This window comes from Falco naumanni, chromosome 4 (assembly GCF_017639655.2).
Source record: "Falco naumanni isolate bFalNau1 chromosome 4, bFalNau1.pat, whole genome shotgun sequence".
Classification (NCBI taxonomy): domain Eukaryota; kingdom Metazoa; phylum Chordata; class Aves; order Falconiformes; family Falconidae; genus Falco; species Falco naumanni.
This window is the reverse complement of record NC_054057.1, coordinates 46,062,966-46,080,878: the sequence shown is the minus strand read 5'-3', so window position 1 is coordinate 46,080,878 and position 17,913 is coordinate 46,062,966. Positions and strand designations below refer to the sequence as shown.

At 40.8% G+C, this 17,913-nt stretch overlaps 1 protein-coding gene across 16 annotated transcripts in view; it reads right to left on the bottom strand.

Moving 5' to 3' along the window:
- Positions 1-3,343: 3,343 nt before the first annotated feature.
- Positions 3,344-17,913, bottom strand: part of SVIL (supervillin) — a 142,678-nt gene continuing 128,108 nt past the window's right edge. For 15 of the 16 annotated variants that reach the window (XM_040593107.1, XM_040593110.1, XM_040593109.1 and 12 more), the window contains 12 exons: positions 17,010-17,185; positions 16,765-16,909; positions 16,164-16,440; positions 14,141-14,292; positions 12,841-12,946; positions 11,821-12,028; positions 11,013-11,146; positions 10,177-10,332; positions 9,632-9,775; positions 5,396-5,517; positions 4,411-4,566; positions 3,344-4,285 (listed from right to left, as the gene is read on the bottom strand). In XM_040593107.1, coding sequence (XP_040449041.1) covers positions 4,199-4,285; positions 4,411-4,566; positions 5,396-5,517; positions 9,632-9,775; positions 10,177-10,332; positions 11,013-11,146; positions 11,821-12,028; positions 12,841-12,946; positions 14,141-14,292; positions 16,164-16,440; positions 16,765-16,909; positions 17,010-17,185 — 1,863 coding nt within the window. In that variant the 3' untranslated portion in view covers positions 3,344-4,198. Of the gene's footprint in view, positions 4,286-4,410; positions 4,567-5,395; positions 5,518-9,631; positions 9,776-10,176; positions 10,333-11,012; positions 11,147-11,820; positions 12,029-12,840; positions 12,947-14,140; positions 14,293-16,163; positions 16,441-16,764; positions 16,910-17,009; positions 17,186-17,913 lie in introns of those variants that run through there. The other variant, XR_005827719.1, reaches the window with a different exon arrangement.

Sequence of the window (17,913 nt, the reverse complement as noted above, 5' to 3'; positions counted from 1 at the left end):
GAGAAAAACTAACACTGTGACAACACTACTCCACAATTACAGGTTTTAACAAAACAGCCACAGAGCCAGTGCAAATGAGGAAACTGCACCGACTCTCCAGACTTCTTCAGCCAATTTTGGCTGCTACCTCAGCAGGGCAGCAGCAGAAAGAGGAGTTACTCACAATTAGCTGTTCTTCCACGTGCTTGTCTTACTTCACTGGATCAAATCACAGGAAAAAACCGTAGAATCAGCATTAACCTTACAGGGCATATAAATATGAGACCAGAGGAGGGAGAACCAGCCTGACATTTCAAACACTGCACCCCAACCTCTTTCATCCCCATCAAAGATCGATTCACACAGTCTCAGGTGAAAGGTTAAAACTGTTCATCTACCCATGGCAGCATCTCAGCTTGCATGATCAACCCCATGCTGTTGCCCTGTGAGAAGCAAAGGGGACCACGTGTCCCCAGACTGGCTAAGCATGATCCTCACTCAGCGTGTGCCCAAAAGGGATTTCCCTGCAGCACCAGCTGTTGGCTCCCAGCACCATACTGGGAGAGTGCACCAGGTGAACAGGAGCCTCACATTTGAGTGGTGACCTGGGTGTACAGGCTGCTTTCTCCTACTTCTGGGCAGCAATGACCTGCTATTGCAAACCTACTTTAGTTTCCATGCAAGAAGATGTGGAAAGCAGAGACTTTGGAGAGTATTATCATTTGAGACATTTCTCCCCATCTGCTGCTTGATCCAAAACGGAAATTCAGACAGAGTTAACAGCACAGACTGGTCAAATTGTTCCTCCTGCCACTTGAGTCAAGCAGGGTTAATGCTGCTCCGTGGGGGCACGGAAGCCGGCCAAAGCCTCTACCCCAGAGGGCTCTGCAGAGTTCAGACTACGCACCAGCCAGCCACTGCCCGCCTCCCACAAAAGCAGCACGGGCTTGCAGAGAAGCTCAGAACCAGCTCTCACCAGTTGTGCACATGGGTCCACAACTCCTGCTCAGCTAATACCTGTTTGGGAGAGTGGTGGGATGGCAGCAGGCAGAAACAAGCTCTCCCCAACTAAGGATTAGTTTCGGGTTTTTTTCCCCTTACTTACCTTCCAATTTCCCATCTCTTCTAGCTGAAGCATACAGGCTGCAGATTTTTCAGACATGATGTTTTATTTCCTGTTTTGGTGTACTAACATATTTGGTTTTCAGCCTATTTCACTGCTCACAAATGCTTACCGCTTGTGTGGGAATGCTTGTGTAATCAAACAGCAATATTTTTAAGTCAGGATTGAGCAGTGTAAAACCACAGGCAAGAAGAATCACGCTTCAAGGCTTGGAAGCTGCGAGACCGACAGAAAATGCAGAATGCCATGTTCAAGGTACTGTCTTTTTCACATACAAAGTCCCTCTACCAGATACTTCACCTGTGAATTCACCCTAGATATTGTGTTCTTGAGGGTCTATTTGAAACAAGCAAACACCACCACATAACCCATGCAAACAAACAAACTATCCCCTCCCCCATACCCAGATAAAACCTGTTACAGCTGTATTTCCCACGCAATGCTGTAAAACCACTTCAAGAGGATTTTGAAGTCCCTTTCCAATTTCCAACCATAAATGCCATGCCCACAGTGGAAAGGGAAGGTAGCAGAAAATTAAAGCTTAACCCACAGTTCTGTCTGAGGCCTTACACCGACTTAATTTGCCACATTCTAAGTTCCACATTTCCGGAAAGCACGTTGATAAATAACAAGTATATTAAGGACAATAAAATTTTATACTTTCTGTAAAACCTTGAAGCTTTCCTAGGCAATGTTATGAGTAAAGCAGCTAAGTAGGAAGTTGGGTTCCCTGGAACTGGGACACAAGATACCAAATCATGTAAAAATTACAGCAACTCTTGAGAGCTGGCAACGCTGAATTATGTTTCACTGCCTGCAGGTCTGGTGCTGGCTTGTCCTTTAGTTGAGGTTCTAAAAGCTTTAAGGGTGGGTGGATGTTGCCCTTCAGCAGCACTTGTAGCACTGATGGTGTTTTCAAGAAAACAAAAGCAAATGATCCTACCCTGCTAGAAGGAAAAACAAGGTCAATCATGCTATGCAAATCAGCTCTCTGTTGGAGAGGAAAATCAAAACAGAGGAACCTGCTACCCCCAAGGTACAGACTGAATGTGAATAAACAAAACTTAACTCCTGCTTGATTTTATCACCAGAGAGGCTGAAAGAGGAAAATACGTAGATGCAAAAATACTTCAGATTAATACAGCAGTGACTTTGGAAACCTCTCAGTTCTTGAAAAATAAACTTGTCACTATAAAGCCCTGCATTTTCAAACTAATAGTGTATCCCATGCAGAAGACATAGCTCAGGACCTCTGAGGAACTATCAGACATCTAAACATCTTTTTGCGGGAGGCTATGTAAGAAGTGTCCTGACTGAATAGGGTTGCTACCTTTTCTTGGGTTATTTCATTTCGTTTCTTGACAGAAATTATGAATTAAAGGAAATACACCAGTGCTAAAAATTCACCTGTAATATCTCCGGTCAGGCAAAAAGCACTTGTGTATTTCTAGGCTTTTTGTTTATTTACTTAAAGGCTAGTTTACAACTTATTAACATCTATCAAAACAAGATTAATTTTAACTATGGAGCAATATTTACTGCAGATCCTGATGAAATCTACACCTCACACATTCAAAGATGCTCCTTCATTTCCCTGGGCCTAGGAGAGTGACAAGAGCGGCAACAGGCAGCACTGCAGGCGATCACTTTCACTTTTTACTGAAACGGGGAGTTCTGAATGGCTGCAGGGCAGAAGGAAACTTATGCTGGCAGGAATGAAAATGTGAAATCCACTAGGCTGCCAGAGGGGAACCACACAAGTTGTTAACAGAAATGCCAGATGCCTGAAAAACATTTCAAACAATAGTAATTTTTTACCTGGTTATTCTATTCAAGTCCTAATTAGCTCAATGAAAATGATTTTGACTGCAGTGCTTATTGAAAGAATGGACATAACGCCATACTCATTTTCAGTTCAAGTTTTACTCGCAATTACACAAAGGTTGAAAAGAGTTTTTCAGTTTGAAAACCAGTTAATAATTTTAGTTTCATTATAAAACGGGGAAACCCAAAGGATACAGGAGTTGTGTGACTGTTCCAACGTTCAGCATTGAAGTGTTGTGCAACCTATTTTTATCTCATACACTGATTATTTTCTGTATTATCTGCCTCTCAAATTATAACTGTACAATACCCGCAGGTATCAAAGGTTAAAATATTTTGATAAAATGCTACGTTAGGGAAGGTTCCAATGACTTAGTACAGATTAAAGTATAAAATAATGACAAGTGAGAGCATCGCTAGGAGTTTATTCAGAAGCTTTTACTTTCAGTTCTTATATCACAAAAGACATGTTTAATGTTTACAACAAGTATTAGAAACTGAGATGTTTTTATTTCTACTGTTATAAAAGTAACATAAGAGACAATTCTAAGCCATCTTCAAAATGCAGACCAATCTTTTTTTTTTTTTGTATATAAACTGTACACAAAAAACAAGGCACTATACATTTTTGGATAATAAAGTATAAAGGTTGATTCGCATAGTTTCTCAAGAAATCCATGCTATAAATACAAACGCTTTGTTCAGTTTAGCACCTGAAGCAGCACTGAGAACAATTCATTAACTATTGCAAAGAGAAAGTTTTCAGAATGCGTAGGAGATACATATTGGTGGTATAGCTAATTCAGTACAAGCAACTGCCATCCAGCTACTTTTCTGTAGTTTTGAAATGAAAGTCTTGAAAGTGAATATATATTGCATTGTTAAATACATACTTGTTCTATGTGTTTATATAAATATAAATTCTTTGTAATCCACAAACTAACAAAATAACACTTTACAAAGAGAACTTCTTCGAAACCAAAAATGGGAAGTATTGTATATAGCCAAAGGACACCTGCAGCAGTAGCTTAGGAAACTACTGTTTAAGTGCATAGGAGAGCAGAGCTTAAACACATTACCTTTAAGAGTCAAAGTTGATTTCCATTTCCAAAGAGTTCTCTTGGCCTTTTATATTATTACACACTTCCGGATAGGTAGTCACTAATAACTTCAGATTATTTCTATTTGTTCTGTAAATGTGGGAACAATTCTTCTAAAGGGCAGAGGAAGTGAAAACTGACATCCCTTTAGTCTCACTCCAATAAACACAACTTAGAAGAGTCCTTTTGCCTTCTTCAGATTAACCTGCTTCCAAGATGGCAGTGCATTGTATTCTTCTCTCGTCATCTCTAATGCAACCTGCATTTAAAATGAGAAGATACACCGTTAATAAAAACACTTGTAAGTAGCAAAACTGTCAAACGACTTTACAGCATGATTAGACACACATGCACAGAGTAACAGCGCACCTATTCTCTCCTTACCTCAAAGTCCTCATCTGAAAGATAAATTTCAAGCTTCAGTGGATCAACTCCCTCAGGTAGAGGCCTAGCTAAAAGATCCGCTAATGGATACACTGTTTTACACAGCTTGGCCAGCACGTCCTCCACAAGGATTATTTGATTAGAAACATCAGCATCCTGTAAGGAGAGAAGGAAAACCGAGAACAGGATCACAATACTGAAATCACCAACTGCTCCCACTGCAATCTGAAGATTGCATGGGATCAACTCGCACTGCATGGCCCACAGAGCACAAAGCTATACATCCAGGTTGGCATATAGGTAAACAATGCTGCCCTACAACAATTTCACAGCTGAGAAAAAAAAAAAAAAGGGGGTGTGCACTAAGCAGGACACCCCATACTCAAAATCTCAGTTTAAGGTTGACTTCTGTGTTTAGTCACAAAGCCATCATTTTCCACTAAGGATGGCTGCAAAAGACAAAACACAGCATGTCATGCGCCTTGAGATGCCCCTTGACTGAAGGCTTTTAAAGCAGTCACATGTAAATCGGCTGTGACTCTGCTTCCCAGGTGGGGAAGTCAATGCTGGAGCTCTTGGAGCCAGCTGATCCTTTGCAGGGCATTTTGCTCCTCTGCACTTTGAGTCTGGAGGACAGACCAGAACTGCATATTGCTGCCCATTTCACATGGTTGAAAGAGTTGTTCTGCTAAACTCTAGCACATCTCTTTCCAAGAGATGATTCAGATAACACTTTCCTCCCGTTTTTAACAAGAAAGAATATAAGAAGTTACAGGAAAGAACAACCAGGAGTTCCTCTGATATCCACACTCCCAGTCAGAATTTAGCTGTGTTGTTATTTTTCTCCTGTGCACACTCCTGAACTGCACTTTGGAAGTTCATACTCTGGATTTTGGGGCTTGACAGCACGAACAAGCAATGTTAACGACCACACAAGACACATCCATTAGCAACAGGAAACAGTCTGTGCCATGAAAAGATTTACCATTTCTGTGATCTCTGCGATGTCTTCCCTGTGTTCCCAGCTTGGGAACATATTAGTGAAGGTCAGAGGCTCTAGGCCAGCATGAATTAGATAGGATTTGGGGGGCTTCTTTACATTTTTTCCTAAAACCGGTCAAAATAAAAAGAGAGAGAAATTACAAATGGTACCATATTTTGCAATGTCACCCGCTGTTCAAAGCTGCCTTGGAAGTATGTATAAATGATTCTCTCCTGAAAAGCTGAAGTAATTTAAGACAAAAGTAGGAATAAGTTTCACCAGTTTTGGTGGGTTTTTTTATGTAGTATGGCACCTTTTAACATGTTTTCCAGTATTCTTAAATCTGCCTTTTACTCTATCTGACCATAAAGATCAACCCATGTATGCTGAAAATTCCTCACAGTTACTTCCTAATCCAATGTATTTCTTATCTTACAAAAACAGAATTAGAATAGAGTAAGCAGAGTTTGATGGTCTGAAATTAGCCAAATTCAGGTAAATGAAAACTTCTGGTATGCTCAGCAGAAGTGTCCTGCCAGCAGCAAATAAAGCTTAAGCTTAGAGGTTTAAGTGAGTTTTTTTAAACTGTTCTTAACTTGGGATACTGAGGTCTAACACAATCCTTTTGTTATTAAATTCAAAGGAATGGGATCTGAAAGTTCACAGAGGTACTGCAACAGCTGGGTGGTAACTACTGATGATCTTCAAAGACAGTCCTGCTTCTTTAACACATGTATCTGTGCACGCTATATAGGACATGGACATAACACTGCCTAGGAGTGATGCCACATCAAATTAAGTCATTAAAGTCATTATGCCAAGTACTGGTGAAAAAACTAGCGACTGAAAGATTTCATTCCCCAAGGATTCAAAACCACTAATAAACTCCAAATATTATTAGAAAGAGGTAGACACACAGTCAGGGACTGGGAGGAGCTGTCATTCAGAAAAATGTTGTACCTTCATCTCACTTGGATTCAAACAAGTCAGTCTAATCAAATCTTTCTTCCAGATAGGCAATGGAAAAGCTGAAGATGTTGCGAAGTCCAGAATCAGGTCAAAGTAACAGAGCAGCATGACACCACCTCACTTCTGAGGGCTGTAGCTTCCCTAAAAACTGTCTCTTGCAAAATTCTGTTATTCCCTACATTATAAGATTTCCTCCAGAGAGTGTAAATCTATCACAGAAGACCCTGGTTTTTACTGTAGTCCCTACCTGCACTTGATGCGCATGGGCTGTCAGGAGGGAGGGACTAAAAGAACACAGCCCCCTCCTCCCCATTGCCAAGGAGCACCCCAAGGACAGATGCAACGCCTGTGCTGAATGCAGAGAGCCTGGCTGGACATAGTTGTTCCATTAGGTCTGCAAAACCTGGACATTACATGTTTGGCTTTACATCAGGTGCTGGGAGCAAACTGATTAGAGACAGTATGTTCACATGAAACTCTGAATACCACAGATACAAGCTCTGTGGAGTGATTCAACATGCACTTAAAAACTTTGCATTAAAAAAAATGCGTGAATCTGCTCTAGTTGCACTGCTCCACTCTCAGTAATTCAGCCAAGAAATAAAAGGAAGTGGCATGTGCTAATGTTCCAGCATAGGTAGGATAAATTTGCGTGTAACTGGATAAACATATTTACTGCATGAACTCTGCCCTCAGCACAAGCTGATCTCCTCACTAAGAATCACTTAAGGGCAAACTAGATTCTTCCCTCTCCTAGTGGTCTGCAGCTCAGCTTTCCAAACTGCTGATTTAGCAGATAAAACCACAGAAAAAACTTTCAAGACATGTTGACAAGTTAAATAAGGTTTATGCACAAGGAGAACTGCTAGGTATTTTCAAGGGATATCCAGAATTGCTAATCAATCTCTTTCATACCATCATGTAGAAAAACACTGCAAGCCAGGAAAAGGAAAAAAAAAAAAAGGGGTGTTGGGGGGGGGGGGGGCGTTGGGGGCAGGGGAGACACAGATGTGGAAAGAAATGGAAAGAGAAAAATAATAGAAAGGCCTTTTAATGCGTCTGATCACTTAACTATATTCTGGTAGTCAAAATAATTGCAGCAGTGTTGATATCTCTTGAAATTAAATTTCTTCACCTTGGTAAGTAACAACACATAAAAGGTAGTCAGGCCTCACAGCTTGACGCAATGAAATTTTGAAGTGACTGACAGAATACCGTATTGTGAAAGTGATCGACCACCAGAACAGCATGGTTTGAACAGTCAAAAACTGCTACAGAAGTGCACATCAGCCTTAACATAGAAACAGTACAAGTAGAATCAGTCTTTAACAGTAACACGCTTGCTCTGTATCTATCCAACCACACAGCCCAAAGCTCTAGAGAACTACCCCATGGCAAAGAGGATAAAAGCCAAATTGCTGCAAAATCACGGCCAGAGGTAAAGAAGTGAGCACCCAGCAAAAATACTTGTTCTATGATACATATGCTACACTTCAGACCCCTGAGGAGTCACTGAAGAGCTTTCTGCTGTGCATCAAACTCTGATGCAGAGAACCCTATCCAGTGCAGAAGGTATTAATCCCTTTTCCCCATCATCAAACTTGATGAAGTTCAAGAAACATGGAAAAGTATCCAAACCTCAGCATGTGTATCTGATTCTATCTCTGCTGGGGCCAGAAAACATGATTTTCATTACCAGAAGATTACAGCATTGCACCAGAAACACTGAGACCAGGATCTTACATTCGTCTCTCTCACTAGCCTGCTGAGCAACTCTGGGCACTTCATTGCATGGGGCTTTGTTCCTCTGTGCTGACATTCACTTCTGCTGTGAAGCACATTGTATGAAATGATTTCAAATAAATGCATTTTATCACTCCTTCTGACTTGCAAAAAACAGGGGTGGGGGTGCTGAAGAACAAGTAACTGGCCTCTTCTTAAGGAATTCAGCAGTCACTGCCAAAGACTCTTCCAATTGCTTCCCTGTCTTTAGCACCCCCATTCTTAAACAAATGCTGCTGCTGTTTGTCATGGCAGTGCCAGGGACACCACAGGATGAACCATGCAGAGCAATCATGCAGCCCAATAAAGGTCATGTTTCGGTGTCTTCAGAACCAGTTTTCAGTTGTCTCCTGTTGGGTGTTACCACCTCCCCTCAGTGATGACACAAGACAACTGAGCAGAAACACAACACTTGCTCCTACTCCTATTCGACCTGCAGATTGGGAATGAAAGACTGGCTTATCCTTATAAGGGTGGAATCCATCAAGGATACCGCCTTCCCTCTTCAAATATACAAATGTCTATGGAGGAAGATGACACTTACCACCAGCTGTATCACAAATTTTAAAGTTTATTTGCTACAAAAGAAATCAGTGGCATTATGAGGTCTCAAGGTCTATAAGCAATCAGGCTTTCCTTGCAAGAGGACATAGCTTGCACCAGTTATGCCCTAGTGACTTATTCACAGTGGGAAACTGCTCTGAATTAACAGAACATGGCTGTTTCTTATGCCCCTCCTAGGTGTTACCCCACATCTTTCTTTATTCATCCCCCATCACAAGATGCAAGTTCTGTTCCCAGCCTCACATAACCTTAGATGAAGTGAGAGGAAAGCACTATGGTGTCTCAAGGAAACTCTACTAGTGCAGAAAATAAACTAGTCAGTGTACTGCTACATGATCATCAATTGCAGCTTGAACCACTGCACACTGAGTGGCAGTAACTCTTCTTGTACCAATGAGCACAGAGCTGAGGCTGTATTTCCAGTATTTCCAACGGCCACCTGTTACCATGTGAGACTTGTTCTTGATCTTTATAGTCTTTCCACCTCCCCCACTAAATCAAAACCTAGTTACATCAGCAAACTGTATCTTCATTCAGTCTTTTGACATACAAAAGCTTAAGAAATGTACAAGGAGCTAGACACAAAGCATTCAGGTTTAAGAGGCTGTGTTCTCAGAATTCACTTTTAGAGATCTGATGTCTGAACTATTGTCCCACAGTGGGGGCACAGAAGAGAAATAAAGCCCTTCCTGAGAACTGAGTTAGCAGAATGTCTTGGCAATTTGGGAACAACGCCACTACTAGACAAACTGCTTGCTAAGAAGAGTTGAGAACGCATCTTCAAATACACTGATGTTTATCGATAATGTCGGGGGAGCACCTGAGTACCTTTCAGCTCGGGACAGTAAGGTGTGGAAAGGTATGACACACTTCATACATGACACACACATGACATCAGACCAGCCAGACACAGCAGTCTGTTACCTTTGCAGTACTGGAGCACTGTCTCCATGGCGCATTTCCTGTCTGTAGCCCATCTGATTCGAGCTGATCCAGCGATTTTATTTTCCACAGGCCACCAGCCTTGCCACAGGTACACTTCATGGTGATTATCAACAAGAAACAGTGCTACACAGCCAAAAAATATCAAATTCACCATCAGCCATTTACTGGTTCTCGGAATCCCCTAAACAACCCCAGTCTTAGATGCTTGTCAGCATCAGGACAGGATCATTTCAAAGCTTACCAGCCCCTTTTGTTACTCATCCAGCTGAACCTCAGCTAAAATCGGATTTTCTGATATAAACAATGTATTTTTATAGCAAACTTCTGCGATACAAGTATGTTTAATTAGTTCTCAGGATCTTTATCACAGAAAAATTACTGTTACTGCTTAATGCTGTATATGCATCACATACACATCTTTTCCTGTGATAAATCAAGTTAAAAGTGATCACAGTTACTGAATTGCTGCCCAATGCAGGACAGTTATCTGTTTTCCTGTTACTTAAGTATTTTAAAGCATGTACCTGGCTGTGGGGCAGTGTAAAGATCCTCTTGCAAGAACGGCATTGAATTGATGACAGCAGGGTCTCTTGAAGGGTAAATGTACTCAGTGGCTGAGAATTCTCCTGATGAACTACTGAGGCTGAACAGGCGGGGGGTGAAATTAAACTTTCCAGGATCTTTAAAGAACAAAGGTTAAGAAGATTTCCAACAGTAAGTGCCAGAGATTCATGTAAAAAATAATAATAATAAAAAAATATCAACTTTTAGAGTGACCGTAAATTTTGTGGGTTTTGAAAAATCAAGAAAGACACCCAGATGTCTCGGGGGACTAGCAACAGCTGTGAAGAACTTGAGCTAAAAGGCTGGCTGCCATCAGTTTGAATCCGATGATGGCTAGTTAGTATCCACCATTTCATAACTGGCTGTTTTGCAGCTTAAATGAAGCAAGCCCAGCTCAGAGTTTACTTTTTGGCTGACAAATTTTCCACTTGGTAAATCAATTCCCCTGCTACCTTTGTTGGCAGTTTGAAAGCAAAGACTGGACAAGAATGTGTGCAGAACTGCCTCCAAAATCCCTTCAGAAGAGAAGCAATGTGTATTGGTTACAGCATTAACTGTGGCTCTGCACTGCATGAATACAGAGGGACTGCAGAAGGGGGAAAAGAACAAAATGACATGCTTGGTTTTCCAGCACTTTCCCTGTAGAACAGTATTACTTAGCAGGTTTTTTGAAACATCCCTCTGAAGGGATCATCTCAACTACCAAGCAGTTCTTCAAAAGCTTTACGTTAAATCTCACAATACAATAGACCAGTAAACTAAAATGTGAGTGCCAAATCCAGGAATGCAGATCTACCTTGCAACATGCAATCATAGGCCTTCCGATCTCTCCTTCCCAATGCGTCCCAGAATCCCAAGGGCTCTGACCCTTCATCACATTCATGAATCGTCACCTTGCTGCTGCTGTGCAGCCCTGCCTCCAGCGGACATCTACAAAACAAAGAAAGAGAGTGAACCCAGCTTTCCTGCCCCAAACACAGCTAACACAAACCTGCTGGCCACTTGCATTATTAGAACCCAAAAGCACTCTATAGGCTTGCTGCACAATTCATGTCAACATAGGCTTTTGGAAAATGATGATAAAAACCATCAATAAGCAAGATATGGAATTTCAGCAACCATTCTTGTATCATTACTGATCACATTCCCAGAGCGGAGGAGATGCTCACATGAGCTCTCAGTAGGGATCCTCACTGCCTGTTTTTGTAACTACTGCTGTCCTCCTCACATGCTTTCCCAAATTAATTTCCTCTTCCTTATTCACAAGGCTTGATTCTAATCCTCCTATCAACTGGGATTTAGTTTGCTATTCAGATATTGAGCATCTCCCTCCAAATGGAAAGAGACAGGTTTTTTTGCAACTGTAATTATTACAGTAGGAAGAATAAGTGTGTTTGACCTTAAGTGAAAGTGATTACAGAACATGTGTTTTCCCCACTCCACCAAATCAACTACCCATCATTCCTCCTCCTTACCAAGCATGCACATGCTGCAGTTGTACTCAGAGGACAGCTTTATTTATTTCAACTTTCGTTTGAGACAGACTATTTTAAGTAAATTGGTAGCCTGTATAAACATCTCCAAAACATAGGTCAGACACTCACTGTTCTTTTATTTTATTGGCTGCTGTTCTTCCTACATCCTTGGTGTGAGATTGTGCTTTGCAGCCATGCCACAGGTAGATAAGAGCTTTATTTATATTGAGGACAATCATGGATGTCCGGGAACGCAGGCTGCTGCAGTGACATGCTACTTCAAGTAAGTTTCCTTCATTGGGAACTTCTCCTCGCACGCAATATAGCCTCCAGTCACCTGGAGCAGACAGGAACAGTGCAGCAGTATTATACAGTCACATGGGATTGAAAATTCAAGACCTCTGCTCTGGAGCAGCTGTTCTCATACTGGATGAATTTCACACATCGCATCCCTATATTGTCACAGAACGAACTAGCTAACAGGTTTGGCTAACAATACTTGAGAAACCATGTTGTAGAAAAGATGTTTTCTGAAACCCTGCTACAAAAGTACAAGTATTAAGAGCTGAAGAGCTTAACAGAGCAGATGAGTCAAGTTTCTGCTCTGTTTCATAGAGGAAAAAGAGGGAAATGAATACAGCAGTCCTACTATTCAGCTCCTCTTTCCCTGAGCACGTTAGGCACGGGAGGTCACATTCAGATGCGAACTGGAACATGTCTACTGCATTGAAATTCTCCTACCTCAACTGCAGCATTCAAGGAATATGTTGCAAAAAGTAATGAATGGGTAACAAAATCTTAAGAGTTCTCCTTGGAGCAGGAGAACTGCTCTTAAAAATACTCTTTTGCCCTGACTACACAGAAAAGAACATATTTTAAAGCAAATGGACACTTAACTAAAAAACAACTAGAAGAATTTATATGCATACTAATACAATGAAGTCAGCTTGCTCTAGAGTGACAAAATCCATTCTATGCTCAAAGAAGAAACAAACTACCTTGAAACAAAGCACTGCAAAGCTGTCTCATGGGTTTCATGGCATTAGTTTATCTTTTCTACAGAATACAGTAGTTGAGACTGAATCAAAGCCCTTCACAATAGGTAAAAAAGGATCTGGGGGCAGAAGCTCTTAACTAACAGTAATTTACTTTGTGCATTTTCTTCTTCCTCTTCCCTTCTTCCAGCATGCACAATCATCCCTCCTTGGAAGCACTGCAGGAAGCATGGTGGTTCTTTCCCTTGAAGCACTTGTACCTGGAAATTGAAAGCATCCCTCTTCATTAAAAAAGTGCAGCAAGTATACAGACTCAGAAAAACTAGTCTTTATGGATTATTAAAAATTACATAGTTATGGCTACCCATGAAGATGGCTTTCCTTCTACTACACAACTGCTGACTATTGTTTAAATTACCATATATATCAACATGCAATAGATTTCATATGTGACGTGCATATTAAAAAGAAACCTCTAGCTGGAATCCAACAATCAAGAGTTTCAGGGGATTTGGAATACCAAATAAATTTTAATTTAAATTAATTTAAACTAACCATTATCTGATTTTTTTACAGGACTGGGCCATCTTGCCTGATGTTCTCTGAAATTTATGGAGATAATGTAGGAACTGAAGTAAGTTTAAAATTTGTTGTAAAATGGATTTATATGACAACATGCATGTTCTTTGCTCATTCAACTTTGCATTTTGATTATGAAACCGATATAGCCATTGCTAAATGAGCTATGCTGCACAGTATCCCACCCTCTGGATTAAGTGTATTTACCTATCTCCTCTATGAACTTCTGTACTACTGGTCATGTCTATGCTGCTGTTAAAAAACTAAGTACAGCATTATCAAGGTACAGAAACTAACTTTAAACCTCGCATCTTGTATGCTGTTAACAGTCAAGTCACAGCAAAGGCTAACTGCCAAAACACAAAGCAAGCTAGCCTGTCCTCTGAGCTTCAGACTAGCTGAATCTGCAGTTGCTAGAATCTCTGCAAAACAATCTACTATGTAATTACAGAATAAATACATCGAAAATTTCAAATGTATTTTCATATCTTGGCCTGGCAGAAAGTGCTTCTCCTGTTCTCACCACTACAAGACAGTCCTGTTATCTCAACATGCACTTGAAGTGAAAGCACAAATTTGTGTAACTGTGCTTCACCTGCTCCTGCAGGGAGAGGAGAGAAAACATCCTCCTCAGCCATTCTGAGAAATACCATCTTTAGAAGTGGGATTTGGGAATGACAATCCATAAAGGAAATTAGGTGTCTCCGGAATTTGGAATAAAGCCAAAAGTAATTCTGAGATCTGGCTATCTGTAAAGGCAAGAACACCTTTACAGAAAGACAGGAAGCAAAAAAGATAATCTGCATTGACAGTTAGTGGCTACTTGGGCAGGCAAGTCTTACCCGGTCTGCCACCTAGGTCTGCAGGAAGCTCACCTGTGCTCCTCTCTCTTCATCAAGTTCCACTGTCATCAGTGCCGATGTCCCTTTCTCACTCACTGTGGAGTGTCTTCCTTGCCAAAAGAAATAAACGCATTTCTCTTTTCCGACAGCCCTTACTTGTTGCTCTCCTTTTTGCCTGCTTCCAACTGAAAAAACCAGAAAGCACATGCTGAAGAAAGTACTCTGGCTATAGGTTTAAACAACACATGGTTTTATCTTATCTGCCAGCTCAGCTCTATCCCGTCCAGAACAGGAAAGATAAAATGTCCAGTTGGAGGAACATTAGGCCGCCAAGCCAGTGCGTCCCTGAGCAAAGCTGGCATTGTCTCAACTGGTGGAGTTAAGCCCACAGGCAGAGATGCCTGTGTTGGCCAGAGAAAGAGATGTAGAAAGAACTGGTACTATCTGGAGAAAAATAACTGACATCACTTGAGCCAATTTGCATGTGAAATGGTATGTCCAGTCATGTTACCAGAAGAGTGCATTATGGCTCATTTTCCACATTACGCTGTTCTTTGGCAGCAGGAAAGTAGCTGGCTGCTGAGCAATACTGGAAACAGCAACAGTTGAGAAAGCTACAGGCATAAAAGAAAAATATTTCTTGGTAAAGTGATACTAGAAAGGAAAACTACAGAACAGCAGAACACCAAAACAGTACTTTGCAGTCATAAAAAGTTAGGATTAGGTAAGCTTTATTTTTTTTTTATTTTTTTTTTAATTAACTCAGTATTTCATGTTGGTCTGGAAAGTGGGATAGGAGAAAACTTCTTTTCTTGAAATATCATTATTTAGTTGTTATGTTAAGCAAATAATGTTTACAGCAACTGAAGTTCAACAATACAACCAGTTATGGAATATTTTACTCTTTCTAGTGAATACTGAGTAAACAGATATAATTAAATCAAAGATTAAAAAAGCTTTAAACCAGATTCTTAAATAAAATATTAAAATTGCTCCCTTGATTTCAGCGGAGCTGAGCAGCATCCAACTGAAATATTTGAGAGAAAGCATCCTGGTCTTTTTAAGTTGAGAATATTCAAACCACTATGCACTTCTAAAATTTATGGTTTTCACTTTTATCTGTACATTCAGTCCATAAAAGTACCGCCTCCTACTCTGTTTTGGAGTGACAGAATATAATGTCATTTATTTGAATTAGGAGTCTGTTTGCAGTTTAGTATTAGTGTTTATCCACTTCTCTCAAGACTTAGAAGCTTTTGTATTTTTCTTGGATTTCCCAGTATCTGAACTTAACAGTCCTGAATAAGACCTACCTACAGTTTTTGGCTAAAAGCCTGAAGCTGTATAGTTGTTATACTGCTTTCAACCAATTTTAATATTTTCCTATTTGGAACAATCATTTTTAAACTATTTCTATTTTACTTACCACAAAAACCACCTATCCTTATTTCAGTGCCAGAAGGGATAGTTCCAGTGAGCATACTGAGCTGACTGATTCTCAACATTTACATGCTGCTCCCAGGCTCTTTGTCAGAACACTGCTAAAGTTTTCCACTTGAGACTGAAACCCATAGCAAACAGTTTCCAGAAACAGCTAAAAGGACAGCAAGGGCAGTGAGTTGGCAAGGGCTTTTCCTGTCATTGTTACTGTTCTCCATTACCCAGCACAGGCTTTCCCTGTTGCTAAGCCTACCTCTCTTGCAAGACATTAGTCCATCTGCCTAGTTATTTTGGTGTTAAGATGTGGGCAGAATTCTGGCTTAATGAGCTGTCCTGTGAACGTGTACAACACCACTGTTGAGTAAAAGCAGAGATGGACAGTATTACATTTGATGTATGAAAAATAAGTACAGCTTTTTTTTTAATGCCTTCTTCTAAACAAAATAAAGGAAGAAGCTCTACTTCCTAATGGCCTGGGAAGGCTAAATTAGCATTCCTAATCTTTAAAACATTTTCACATCTAAGGAAGTTTAGGTCTGGATCTCACCATGTACAGCAGCAGTTTTAGCTGCACTTCACCTTGTTTCAGCAGGATGAAATGGAATTGTTCACTAACCTGTAGTGCTCACCATGTACTTCCACTTCACCACATATGTGTCCCCTTCGTGGAACTGCCCTATGCTTTGCTTAGGCAGTCTACTATAATCAAATTCCAGGATGTGCCAGACATCCACAGATGCCGTGATAATCTCAAACTGCCTCCCATCTTCTCCTTCTACAAGTCCATAGCCCCGGCCAATATTCATTCCATCCAAGACTGTGCCTACAGTCGTTGGGGGCACAGCTACCATTAGCATGACATCATACGGTTTAGAGTCAGATCTGGATTCTTCCTGTCAAGAAACACAGAAGAGATTTCTTTGAGCATAGCTTTTTTCCTCTTACCCCACAGTTCCAGTCAAACTGCATATTTCATTACTTTAATATCTTGTCATCATTTGATGCTCTGTCAAAGCCACCTTGGCAGTATTCACTGAGTTGCTTGGCACTAACATAAAGCAACTATGTGGGTTCACTGTAGGTGGTGATATTCTGATCCCTAGGTCAAAGCCTGCAAGATAAAGAAAGTGCTCTGGATCCTTGAGAACAAACATCCCTGGCTTCCATCCCAGCTAGGTCATCTAGTTTGAAATATCTAGCATGCTTATTATATGCACCTTCTGGTGAAGAGATTCACTAGAATTCTTCTCATTGTGTTTCTTCAGCTCTGTCCAATCAAGAAATTTTTCTTTGAACAGTATGGTCTCGTTATGTTCTGTGAGTCTGCCAAACACAGCCCAGTCTGGGCGTCCTTGTCCCTTCCTGTACAAGGGAATAAAAAAACCAGAATCAAATTAAACAATGTGAAATAAGGACAAGAAAACTAAGTTTCTGCAGTGAGACTAAACTCGAGTTTTAATACCTGGGTATGAGGGGATTGCACTCCCCTGGGTCCAGAGGGTTTATGTCACAATTGGAGTAGTCAAAGGTGCCATTCCACAAGTGTTTTGCCAGCTGGAATGCCACCTTTCTTTGTGCCAAAGTAACTTCCTTTCCATGCCATACATATACTTCACTGCCAAAATCAAACACCAGCACCTAAAAACCAAACCAAACCAAATAAATAATCTACTATTAGGTTAGGTGGTACCCTGATCCTCCAGTTTTCTAGTGCTGCAAGCTGACAGCGCGTTTAACACAAACTCCTCCAAATATCGAAGTTTCTGCAGTGGCATTAACAACTAGCACTGCAACGCAAGTAAGGCCAGGGTAGCGGTGTGGTCTGTGATGTCCAACGGTTGAGGATAACTGGAAGCAAGTACAGGGAATGCTATGAGGTCTATCTTTTGGTGGTAGCTAAGTCACTAGCAGATTAGAGAGCTCTTGTTACTAAAAACCTGCTTTTGTTGCAGGACTGATTGCTGTCCAGTTACAGCAGCTTTCACTGACATTTAGACCTATGCTTCATCCTGCAGCTTGGGAAGGCTGACAGAATATACAGTGTGGGTAACTGGCTCAGCAAACAGGCAGCAACTTGAATACTTCCAAGAAAATGCATCATGTCTTTATTTTGGAAATCTGCTCCCATTCCTACTTAGATGGGTGAAATGGTTGTTCAAAAGGGAAAAGTGCTAAGGCTAGAAATAAAAATGCTCGAAAGGGAAAACAGGTTTGCATTTTGTTTTGTTTTTCCGAAGTGCTACCTGTTTTGCACTTCATGACTTTGGAATGAGCCACTGTTGACAAAAAGATTTATACTTCCTAAACCAGTATTTCACTTTGAAGATAACACGATTAATTTCTTGAGACCTGCAACACACTCTAGA